This window comes from Perna viridis, chromosome 11, assembly GCF_037379345.1.
Source record: "Perna viridis isolate PV_CMFRI_1.1 ecotype Kerala chromosome 11, ASM3737934v1, whole genome shotgun sequence".
NCBI lineage: Eukaryota > Metazoa > Mollusca > Bivalvia > Mytilida > Mytilidae > Perna > Perna viridis.
In genome coordinates this window covers 35,923,143-35,935,852 of record NC_142455.1, presented here as the reverse complement: position 1 = coordinate 35,935,852, position 12,710 = coordinate 35,923,143, and the positions used below count along the sequence as shown (strand labels likewise).

Below are 12,710 nucleotides of genomic sequence, written 5' to 3'. Positions count from 1 at the left end.
CTAAAGTTACACTTAAGTCTGACTTTGAAGTTGAAGAGATTTACTTATCAGAATGAAGGACCTAGTAATGATGTCACACCAGTGTTGCCTCTGTGTAAAGAAAGAATGTCTGCTTTGGGTGTATAATGACAATTAAGGTCCACACCAGTGTTGGAATGTAGAAAGCTTTGCAATTGACCTGATTTTCAGGCTTCTTGTCATTTATAAGTGCAGCCCAACCCAAGCACAGGGTTATGCCTGAACTGGACCAATCAATACTCTCTCTTTCTTTTAATAGACATTTGATCTGAATACTTTTCTGTGCAAGTTTTGTTTCATGATGGTAAAATGCCTTATCTATGCCATCTTAATGGTTGTTAAACAATGTTTTTGTATCATGGATATTTTTGTCTTATTTCTCACCATTATGTAAAAACAAAAAAATATTCCAGTAGCCAATCAATAGAGTAAGTCTGACATGTCCTTTTTAGTTGCCTTTTAGGTTCATCTTCCCATATTGAGGCAAAAAACAAATACAGATATCAGCCCCATTAGTCCATGCATACTTAAAGATATTCATTGATATAATTGTGTTTTTATACAAACAGATGCTATAAAACAGTAAGGCAATGGTCATTACCATACATTTCTATTCAAGGCTCAATATTTATATTCTGAAACATGGTGTTTCCTTTTCAAAGCTTGCCATTTATTAATTTAAAGGTAAACATAAGCCATGCTGTTCAAGAGTAATCAGGTTTGATGAAATTGTATTTTGAAAAGCTATACATCTCTATTATATTGACGATTTCATGAGCTCATCGCTAATGAAGTGAATTATTTGATATTCAGTTTACGTGCTTTTGAGTCTTATTTCATCTCACATTTGCTATATTCTGTCTATTGACAAACAGATCAAAAGACGCAAAGACTCCCAGCCTGCCATAAAAAACACCAAAAATCAATTTCTTCTGCACTTCACTGGACATTAACAAATCTCTCAATAGATATGTAATTGCACAGTTCTTTCAAATCTAAGCAAGTTCACTGTTTACACAAGAAGCACTTGGCATGCATTGTTTATTAAAGAGCTTATTGGAAGCCCCAGTTTATTAGAAAATCAAATATTGACACTGTAATTTAAAAATTTTGCATTTGTAAAGATTTTTGTAAACCATAAGACTGTAAGCTACCTTAAAGTAATCTTGTCTGTACAAGCCTATAGTTTTACACTTGCACCTTCAGACATAGATGTAGTCCTTCCTACCTGTTGTTTGTAAATATGTTTCATTCAAGAATTAGATTAATTTATAGAGGCAAATCATACTCAATATACCAAACTGCTAATAAACCTAACAATAGAGTCTAAATAAAACTGCTAGCTAAGAACATTTTGTCCTTACTATTACATTTCACTTGTTTAATAAGAATCGTCAGTAATTCTGTGATAACATGGTAACAGGACCGTAATGACTGCAAATATCCTATTCATTCAAGCGTTTGTTTGTCATGGAACTAACATGTGGACAGTTAAGCTCTGTCTTTCTCCAGACAATAGAAATGAACTTATTGACAACCATGATATAAATTACACTGTATGTGTCAACTGTTCATGGTATAGGAGATCTCTGTCTGCTTCTAATATTATTTCTGGTGCTTCTTTCAGTATTATATGCAGTGTTTTGGGTTTCTTTAAATTATCTTACAGCTTTAGTTTTTAACTCACTTTCTAGTTATAAGAACATGGGTACTTAGATTTCGTTGGGTTAATTTTTATTTGCCCATCTCTTTGGACGGAATGTATTTCGGTAATATTGTCTGTCTGTCAGTCACACAATTATTCAGAAATACTTCCACCAAGTTATATGCTACTTTGGTAGATTGTTTCTTACTGTTGATATGAACTTATGAATCAATGTTGTCTAGATTGCTATATATCTATCATGTATAGTGATGTCATTCTAAGTTTAAGTATTGGTACTGAGCTGTTTAGTACCATTATGCCACCAAAATTAATACATACTTCTTGTTATCAAATTCACACTGTATAGAAATTTTGTATTAAAAAAATAGTTATTTCCTATTTCTGTTTTATCAGTCAGTAGTTTCTTCCTGTTCATGTTTCTTTAGGGATATTGTTGTTAAAGTTTCCTTCCTACATATTTGTGTCTTGTTTTCTATTTTATTTTTTTATTATGTTGAATATTTAGGTCCATATAATAATGTTGTTCACTCTGTGTAAATTACTTGTCTTGTTCCAGGGAAGAGTTTTTCATGCTTATTGTTTTCCATTAATTACATTTTGTAAGTACAGATGTCCTGCTGATATTATGAAGAGAGTTGTCAAGTTCCCCTCTTTGTCTAGACATGACCTTGTACTAACAATCAATGTCACCATTCCTTAATTATGCAACTACATTGTATGTTTCATCAACTGAGGCTGAGCTGTTATGTTTACAAGCCAAGATCTGGTACCCTATAGTTCATTAGTTTCATATTAAAGATCTTGTGTTTCAAGATGTGGTCTGATTTTTAGCATTTGACCAATGTATAGTCATATGTTGGTAAGGGATGGTATGGCTGTAATTCAAGGTCAAAATTGTTTCTAATTCTCATTCTAAAGCAGAAAGTTTTACTCTATTATGCTGTTAGTTTCTTCATTTTCTTTAGTTATAATAGCAGTTACAGGCAGTTCAATCCATCTCCAATTGCAGCAGTAAGATATGTCAATGAATAAGCTGTGGTAATCTGTTACCTTGAGTTACCTCAGAACAGTACATACTAAATGCTGATGTGGGTAAATTGGATTATTACACAAGTATAAATGTTTTAACATTAAATTATGTAAAAGTCAAGTTTTTAGGATACTAGAAGTATTAGAATGGAGCCATGTTTCATTCTGATCTTTTGGTTATTCTGGTTGATATCTAGCAAGGTTATCAAAGTAGCTAGAGTCTTTTTCTGCTATTTTGCTAGTGATTTATTTATATATGGTGTATATGTAAATCTATCATAGGTCTATATACATCACAGCCATGAATTCTTACTTCTGTTTGATGTACTGGCAGACTCTTGGCAGAGGTGGAAGTAGATGATTACTCCAGAACAATTGTTTTATCATTAAATAAAGTAAACTCTACACCTCAGTAGTCAGGAAGTGTTTATTTAATAACAGATTCAGTGCTGTTCAAGTTGGGGCTCTCTATGATAGATACCAATAAAGTTACCGGTATTCTGGAATTTTCAGACTGTTGTCCATTCTCATGCTGATTTCATCCACATATACAGATTATTGTGAAGCTGTGAAGTTTTCTTTTATTCTGTTTCTATTGGATGTTCAGGCGCTAAGAAGGTTTGCTTTGGATACAGATGTCTTGGAGGTTCTGAGTCAATCAACTCTGAAATAGATGTTTTGACTCAGAGTTGCTTAGGATACAATTATCACCAGGGTTCTGAGTCAATCAGCTCTGAAATAGATGTTTTGACTCCCAGGGTTGCCCAGAGTCTCTGTCCAAATGAGTTGTTTAGAGGGGATAATCTACCAGTTTAGCACATTGTCTTACCATAGATAACCTCAGGAATCTCTTACATTAATTATTATTAAAATCTTTAGTGGATAATAGGTGAAACCCAGAGTTGTTTTAATCAACAGAAAATATTGAAACAAATTACATAGAAAAGTCAACAAATTATTGAGATATACATTCCATCCTAACTATGTTATCTTTATCTGTAGATATTGCTTGGTGAAGAGACTCCATTGTTCTTGATGTGTTGATTTAAGGAGCAGCATATTCTTAACCAAAGCTATTCTGTTGTTTGTCCACTTCATCTGTTTGAAGGAAATGTTTCAAAGGGCAGTCAATTTTTCTTGTGTATTTTATATGAAAAGTTTCCTGTCTTTATAAACTGAGTAATAGTTTATTTATTTTTACCTGTCTTTGCATTATAAAGGAGCAACCACTTGATTTTTATGGTGTGGATCAATGATCAAGTTTGAAATAAAAATCCAGGACACAAAATTTGATCCCCCACCATACAATCAAATGTTAGCTCCCTCATGTTCTGCTTCTTAATTCAATCATACGTACAGTGGATACTTTTAAAATTCTTAGTTCTTTTTTGTGTTCTCTGAGTCTCTTTTTATGTACCAACTGTAGTCACTTTGCTACGTATAATAAAAAAATGATCCATTTTTTTCTGCAAAATTTATGTCTTAAAGCGGTTTAAAACTAGAACAAATACTCCATACAGCAATAATGTGTTTGTTTTAAACAGTATGTCTTACTTTTTATTCACTTTTACTACAAACCTGCAACTTCAAAACATGATAGATTTACAATCTGGAATAAATTTAATATATGACTGTGTAAATACAAACTTGATCTTCTAGATAAACTATACTAAATAAGGTTATACTGGTATTTTATATACAGACATTCCTGCTGTTTACGTCAGCTAAAGTTGATGTGTATGTTAGGTTCACTTACATGTTAAGTTTCATGCAAGTGTCCCGAAGGTCAATAAAAAGGACATGGCTTTGAAAGATGGAAAGAAAGTAGAAAAAGTCTTGGAAAAGTTAAAGTGAAAGTAGAAAGACTGAAAAACATTTTTCAAAATCCTTCTCCCCGTGCAGGTCTGGGTGTTAAAAGAATAGGCCTGCAGCAGCGCTAAGTTTGTTGTAAAAGGCGACTAAATAGGGTTGAATAGGGTACCCCTGGCGTGTTACATGCTGGGGTTGTCAGGCTATAATATGGAAAACTGACCGCAAACCATAGTGGTGCACCGTGTTGGGAAAGATACCACGTTCCTCACACATTAAAGAACCCTACTATGGTATTCTCCCGGAATAGGAACCATAGGGCTCCGCCACAGGAGGCTAATTTTCCCGACCCTACCCACCTCTCCCTATTTCCAGTGGCAATCAAAATTTGTCTACCCCATTGTCCTTGTGTCCCATTCCTTTTCCATTTCATCATTTCATGTTCATTTTATCATCAATTTCATGTTCATCGTCTGAATATAGCTGAAATATTGCTGCTCGGACGTTAAACCCCAACAAACAAACAAACAAACAATCTAAATCCTTCTTTATCTTACTTCATCAAGACTTGGTCTGTTATACCCTATACTTAGAAAACAACTAAGAAGTTGAAAATTTGATTTTTCTTTCCAGATAAATTTGTTAATAAAATGCAAGAAGAACTTTTTTTCAAACCAATTCTACTCAAAGACCTATACAAACGACCGATTTCAATCAATTATAATAATATAGGAGCCATGTAATGTGGCTTTCTGTCGAAAACATGTTAAGATAGTGATCATGATGTATCTATGGAAATTTGTCATTTGAATTATACATCATTTGTGTCTATGTTTTATTGTTGAAAGTTGGATTTTAATAAAGAAAATTGACAATGATGAACAGATAATACTGTTATGGAATTTGATGGCTTTTGTTGGAGAATTTTTTTCACAAAAATTGTCCAATAAAGGATCCCCCTAAAGTTCAGTTAAATCTATTTTTAATTGATCGTTAAAAGATAATGGTTGTTTTTTTAGTTAATTACATTAATGGTTGATTGTGATGAAATACCATTTTATTTTGCTTTTATTTTGGTTCTTTTTATGAGGTCAAATAAGTCACTTAAAACTTGACAATATGCTCTTTTTTTTTCAGACCATTTGCTTTTAACTGCAAACATGCATGTTCTGGTATGCGATAGTTTCTGGTCTTATCTGCTGTCTATAAAATATCTTCTGTTTTGTCACTTTCCATGTAAAACAATCCATAAAGACAACTGCTGATGACTATGTGTTACATGGCATTATCAGCCAATCGGATAACTGCCAAACGGTACAACATAGAAGATGTTTATAAAGGCATCAGTGATGTCACATGTGGTTTTTGATTTTTGCCATGTAACCACAGTTGTGAAAAACCTTGACTCTATTCTCCCTGACAAAACCAGTGTAGATACAAAACCTGAAAAATACAGTGTTTTACAGAAGAAATAGTTACTGACACTTATTTTTACAGAAACTGAGATTTTTTCCAATTGTGAGAGAATTTTATTGTCTTTCGATGTTCCTTAGAACTCCACTTGAGTGAAAGACGACATTTCACAACTTAGAAATCCTATTGTTCATTAGGGGCTCGGTTCTTCAATAGAGACTTATGTAAGAACCTACTATTCTACACCTTCAGTTTTCGTGTAAAATCTTATTCTTCACCACAAATTTTCTACCATGCTGTATCTACAATAACTGGAATGACTGTTCATCGTTAGTATTTACCATTCAAGTAGTGAAATGCTTAATATGGAAATAAGACAGTTTCTGAGTCTACTTGAAGGTACTCTAACAAAAAACACTACTACATATACTTATCATAGTAATGAAATACATTGTACTTCATGGCTGAATCTTGGGTATGGTGTATGTGTGTGCTTATAATAGCTTACTTCAAGTGTGACAAGTGTGTCTCAGCAAAGAATGAATGTGGTTTCTATTCAAACCAATATTTTGTAATCTTTGCTTCCAGTTCTATCTAGAACTCTATCCTAATGGATGTAATTTTACCCTCACTTCTGAACACATTTTATCTTTGTCATAAATTAGCAATAAAATAATTGATTATACATCAAAGAAAAATGTCATAAATTTCAGGTTTCTGCTGGAATATTGCATGTGAAGAATGCATATCTCACAATTGCAGGATTTCTTAATCTCACCAATAATTACACCATGAAAAGAACTTATAATTATAATAAAAGCATCCAGTGACAAAACTCGTATTAATTAATGTGATTATCGGTGACTATATTAGCTATTTCATTCGGTAATGACAGAATTTTTACCTTCAACAGTGTGATTATAGATCATTTTCTCCGTCAGTTTATTATCTTGATGAACAGTAGTCTTGCTATTTGCTTATTAATTTTCTGGGCTTTTTCTGAATTAATTTGAAGATTGCTCAAAATGACAGAATTCCCTTGATTTATGGCACATAAAACTTATCCTTCTTCCTGTTACAATAAAACATTCTATCTTATGGCAAAAATTAGACAAAGCATCATGGGAAAAGTCACATGATGTTGAAAAAGGTGGCATCCTGTAAAAGATAACTTGCTGCTTCAGGTGAAATTGAAATAATGGAGTTTGAAGAAGAAATCTGTGGCCTGTGGCATTCAAGGTACCATGGGAAAGGTCATGTGACTTGATAATGGGCAGAGAATGTGCAATTATATAATTGGAAATTTTAATGATTCATTTTTCTTTTTTTCAGATATGGTAAAATTATTTCAACGAAAGCCATATTAGATGAAAACACCAAAAAATGCAAAGGTAATTATATAAGTTTAGTTTGGCTAAAAGATGGTAGTGATTGGTAAAATTAAAACTTCTTTGATAATAAACTTTTTGTTATGAATTTCTCAGCATATACAAGAAATATCTATAAAAAGTTTGAATAATAGGAGCAACACAGACATAAAAGGCCTTTATAAGATTCTAACACCATCTGATCATTTTATACTATGAAGTCTTGCAACAATTTCTACGTGTTCTAAAGTATGTATTTTACTTTCAGGTTATGGATTTGTAGATTTTGAATCTCCTCAGGCAGCTGAAGTGGCGGTAGGGGCACTGCAAGCCCAGGGTATCCAAGCACAAATGGCTAAGGTAGGCATACCATATCTCCATATTAAAGGGATGGAGGTGCAATCTTGTATTTTGCTTCTGAAGATATTGTCTACTTGGCTAGTTGTACTCTCTCTCCACTGATCTTAATAACAGTGGAACACCATATCCCAATTTCACCACTAACCCAGCATATGTTAATCATTTCCAGCCCCTGTATTTTCTACAAAAAGCCATCAACTATCAAACATCCAAATATAAACACTAGATCAGTAAGGTCAGAATCAGAAGATGACAGTGGTTCATTAATAATAAAGAATAATAAATTTTGGTCAATGCACTTAGACATTTACCTCAGACATGTCTTTTTATTGTCTGGTAAGATTGACCTCTTTTGACCCTCATGTTGGTCAAACTTCAGAAATAGGAATCTAATTATTGTCTTATCCATAACAGTGGAGACACTTAAGATTGACACTATTAAAAGCTGCAGTGCTTTGACACTGGTAGGAATCTAACTTGATATCTAAACAAAGTTGTTTGATTCTGTTATTGGCCCTGCATTAATTGATTATTCAGTTCAGTTGTATTGTGTCTCTATGATCTGATATTAAATTGCTAAGCATGTTTATGCAGACCATTTAATATTAATACAACAACTTGTGCAGAAAATGTCGCCATATGTTGTGCATTTAATTATATACAAAGTCAACATTTCCATTCAAAGAAAAACATGATACCAGATTAACTAAAAGCATTTGATAAAAAATATTTCTGTCTTAATGGAAAATCACCATGAAAACTCAAGAAGATCTGTTAATGTACAATTCACTAAGGTTTGAAATTGAGGATTGAATAAAAGTTACATAAAATCTTAAAAAACACAATTTAAAGTAAAAGTTTCAGTAATTTCATGCTGTTTTAATCAAGATACACCATTTAATGGAAAATACCCATCAAACTTCGGAAATAAAACTGGTGAATTCTTCAGTACTGAGGGTCTTCTAATATTGTACATGATGAAATGGCAATCTTCCGTGAAACTTCTGAAGCGTTCGTTTTATTGATGAAGTTGTTGCATTATTGCGGGACAACATGAAATGAATTGTCCAATTGTTCAATAAAGATGATTGGTGCCAGCTATCTATTACAAGATAACGTTTCGTCAAACTTAATTTGTTTGTTGTTTTATACAGAATTTGAAGCAAACTTTTCTGTAGGACTACTTCTTCTAACAGATCAATCGGCAGACTGCAGATTGTAATTGACAATACATGGGAAAAAATAGTTTTCAATCGAATAGGAATTGAATAACAATGAGTCAAGCTACAATGCAACAGATTACAAAAAAACACGGGCTGTAATGAAGCAGAAATTATCAAATCATAAAGTCAATTGCATTTATATTGGTAAACTAACTTATGTGTAAATAAAATGGTTGTAGAAGGTAAAGGTTTGGAGAAGGTTTAATTCATCATCAAGGTCCCCTATAGGAAGTAAACAAAATCTTGTTGCATGACTACTGTGGTCAAACATAATACCTACAACAGGAAAAATTATTGTAATATTTTAAATGGTACAAAAACAATTAAAAGGTGAAGAAAGCACCATTTAAAATTTTGACCAAATAGTTTTTGTTAGGATGTTCAGATTGTAAAGAAAACAACTCAAAAAGATTCCTGTGTAAAATAGAAGTCAGTTTACCATAACATTACTTGGTGTTTAGCATGCTCATTTTATGTACATTTCTACAGTATACTGTTTTCTCCATTTTATCTGTAGATAAGAGTACTGTAACAATGAGGTTCATTGTATATATTTAAGTAGTGGAAGTTACAATGAACTTTATCCTATAGAATTAGTAGTGTCTTGATATATTGCCTTATTCTAAAGAAATTTCAGATAATTCAAAAAACCATTAGAAAATCCTTAAGAGATCTTTGAAGTAATTGGTGGAATATTCCAAGCCTACTTCAGAAAATGATTCTTATTAAATTTACTGAGCAGTTTGTCTAAATCATCGAAGAATTTCCTATTCTCCCTGTGACATTGATCAATAATTCTGTCCCTCGTCTGTAATTTACCTCTTATAAGAACTGTCTAAATGAATGAAAGCAAAAATATGTTTTCGCAGAATTAAATAACGGATTGTGGATAGCTCATAATATCGAGAAAATTCTTATGACAAGTGATATTTATAAGTTTGAGTAATGACCAACAAGTACATCACATTGGAACTATTTCTTATTTAGTCAAGTCATTGTGAAAATTTGCATGAATTGGCAAATGTAGGCAGGCAATACTTAGATTTATTGTGCAAGTTTGGTTCCAGTTTAAAAAAGACGATACATAATCATTCTTAGACAAGTTATTGTGAAAATAAAAGTCTATACAGAAATATAGAATACAATTACCATAAAAATGAGACTTTATTTTCAGAAGATGAATTTTGTTAAGAAAAAGAGCATTTTTATCTCTTTAAAGAGAAAAATATGAATATGAGAGTTAATGATATTCATTTTCGTGAATAGAAATTGGGACACATGCTTTCTTAACCTGTCAATCCTTCCTATAGTAAAAATAACAAAATATGCATAAAACACAGAAAGTAAAGAAACTAAATATTGTTTTCTTGATTATATTTGTGACATTACATACATTTTCTTGAAATTTCACTCCTGTAAGTATACACCCTGTAATTATTGAAATTTTACAAAACAGTTTTTTTTTAATTTTCTTCCTGATAAGCAGCATATAAGTAAGTCAGAGAAAGTAAGAACTTTAGAACTTACTCATGTGTCTACAGATAAATTGGTTTACTAGCTATGTGTATTGTTTATCGTTTAAATAAAAAGTAGGTTATATTTCATGCATGCCCCTTGTATTATTGAAACATTGTCATTTCAGTAGATATGATACCCATTTCTTTGTATCCTGTTGACACATTAGATCTATTTCTCTACACAACTGAAAAGGATTCAATTTCACCATAAGATACCCTACTGTTACATGTATAGTAATGTTTCTATTCATGTTAAAAACTTCATTTAATCAGCATAAAAGGAAATTCTCCCTGGTAGAACAACTTGCATAGTCATACTTAAAGGGCCCAGCAGAGTGAGGAACTGTATAATTTACATGACAAGAGTTAATGTTAATACAGACTATATGCAAGCTGCTCATATTATACAAGTTCTATGAAGATATTTGATCAAGGCATATTTTCTTTCTGATTAATCAAATATTAAATAATGTCAAGGACCTTCATGATTGGATGGTATTTAGGTTGTTTGAAGGAAAATTTATGTAAAGCTGAAAAAAAAAATACATAGTATGTACCATGTCTGCTTACTCACTCTGAGAAGCAAAATTTACAAACCCTTTGGCTAGTTGGAACAGATATTTTTCAAAATATTACAACCAAAAAGCGGAAATTAAGCAAATTTTGTCACATATGGTATCTCAGTAATTGGCATGAGTTTAAAAAAATAATTATTTTGCACCATTATTCTGAATGTCACATCAGGTGGTAAAATTAGAATTCTGTAGCTCACCTTTCAGCTCTGCGTGGCTGGTTTTATGGCTTGAGGGTTATGAATGTATCTTGTCTTCCATTTAAAATTAAATGGGATGAAAAATGAAGTTTTAGAGACTTGAGCATGAGGCGTAAAATAGTTTTTGATAAATAACTTTCCTGACTGTTTATTGGTATCAAGTTATGGCAGTTATGGTCCAATGTAAAATTAATACCTAGATATAATATATCTCTTTTCTCACATATTGACTGAGAAAGGAATTTTTGTGGTTTCATTTTGGTTTCATTTTCTGTAGCTAAAAATGTAATGTGATTTTTTGAAAGTTTTGTTTTCTTCATTTAGAGCTTAAAATTAGTTGAAGAAAAGTTTATGTATACTCTAGTATTATTTTTTCTTATTCAATTTGGTGAAAACTTTACTATAGTTTACATCAACTATGGAGAAGTCTGTCCAATTTTCCTTGTAGAAAACAAAATGTTAGAAAGGAAATTGAATTTCTCAAAGTCATGTTAAAACACTGATGAGTTTCATGTAACTTTGTCAGAAATTAATGCATTTAATTGCTTTATGCCAGAAACCAGAGATAGTGTCTATTTTTCATTCAAGTCATATTATGTCAGATATTTTCATTAGTGTATTACTTTTGAGAACCAGGTGAGGGATTCACAATTTTTTATGATCATGAAAAGGTACTGGATCAAACACTTCTTCTATTAACAAAATTAAATTATCTGAACAGCAATTTATTGTCAAATTGTTGGTGATGATACATAATATGGTCCCAAGTAGACAGGAAACCAGTTTCCTTTACTGATATGGATGACTGGTTACTGATAAATGAATCATGATAGGGAGTTAACCTTCAGTAGTAATTTACATTTTTGTGCAAAAAATAACATTATTATTGCAAAGGTGTGGTGGTTGGAAACACATGTTAATATTTTCACTACACAGTTGTTAGCGATTCCACTCTGTGGTTGGGTAAAGATTCTAATCTTAATATCATTATAAAAATTATATTTTTATTTTTGATATTGATCCACTTAACTGGTAAAATTGCCTAAGAATTTAATTAAGGTATAACTCACTAAGTTAGTTATGAGATTACACAGGTCTTACATTAGATATATGACTTTGTAACTTAGACACCATAAAGTGAGTTGGTCTATCATCTGAGATTAAAATCGTCATATTGAATTTTAATTTTATCAACAACAGTCGCAGCTGTGCATTCCTGTTGCATCAGATGTACAAGATATGATATAATTTGATAAAATTGAGACAATATAATGTTAGAGAATTACATTCTTTGGCGAATTTGTGGATTAAATTCTGAAACTTGTGCAACCTAACTAATTCCAATGGATATTGTAAACGTTCCTTGTTTATAACTATACTACAGCTTTATTAATAATTGTATTGAATATAGAAAGCAATTTCCTGCACTATTTATAAGCAATTTGATGTACAGAAAGTAGCTCAGCATGAGACCTAAATTTTTTAATTAAAAGAATGAATACATGTAATTGATCATCAAGTGAAGACAAGGTTTGT

The 12,710-nt window shown here is 31.7% G+C and overlaps 1 protein-coding gene across 13 annotated transcripts in view; it reads left to right on the top strand.

The window, feature by feature from the left end:
- The window catches only part of LOC148603917 (RNA-binding motif, single-stranded-interacting protein 3-like), a 152,915-nt gene that overhangs the window by 121,351 nt on the left and 18,854 nt on the right, over positions 1-12,710 (top strand). For all 13 annotated transcript variants that reach the window (XM_088553422.1, XM_088553420.1, XM_088553418.1 and 10 more), the window contains 2 exons: positions 7,268-7,326; positions 7,571-7,662. In XM_088553422.1, coding sequence (XP_088409548.1) covers positions 7,268-7,326; positions 7,571-7,662 — 151 coding nt within the window. The remainder of the gene's footprint in view (positions 1-7,267; positions 7,327-7,570; positions 7,663-12,710) is intronic.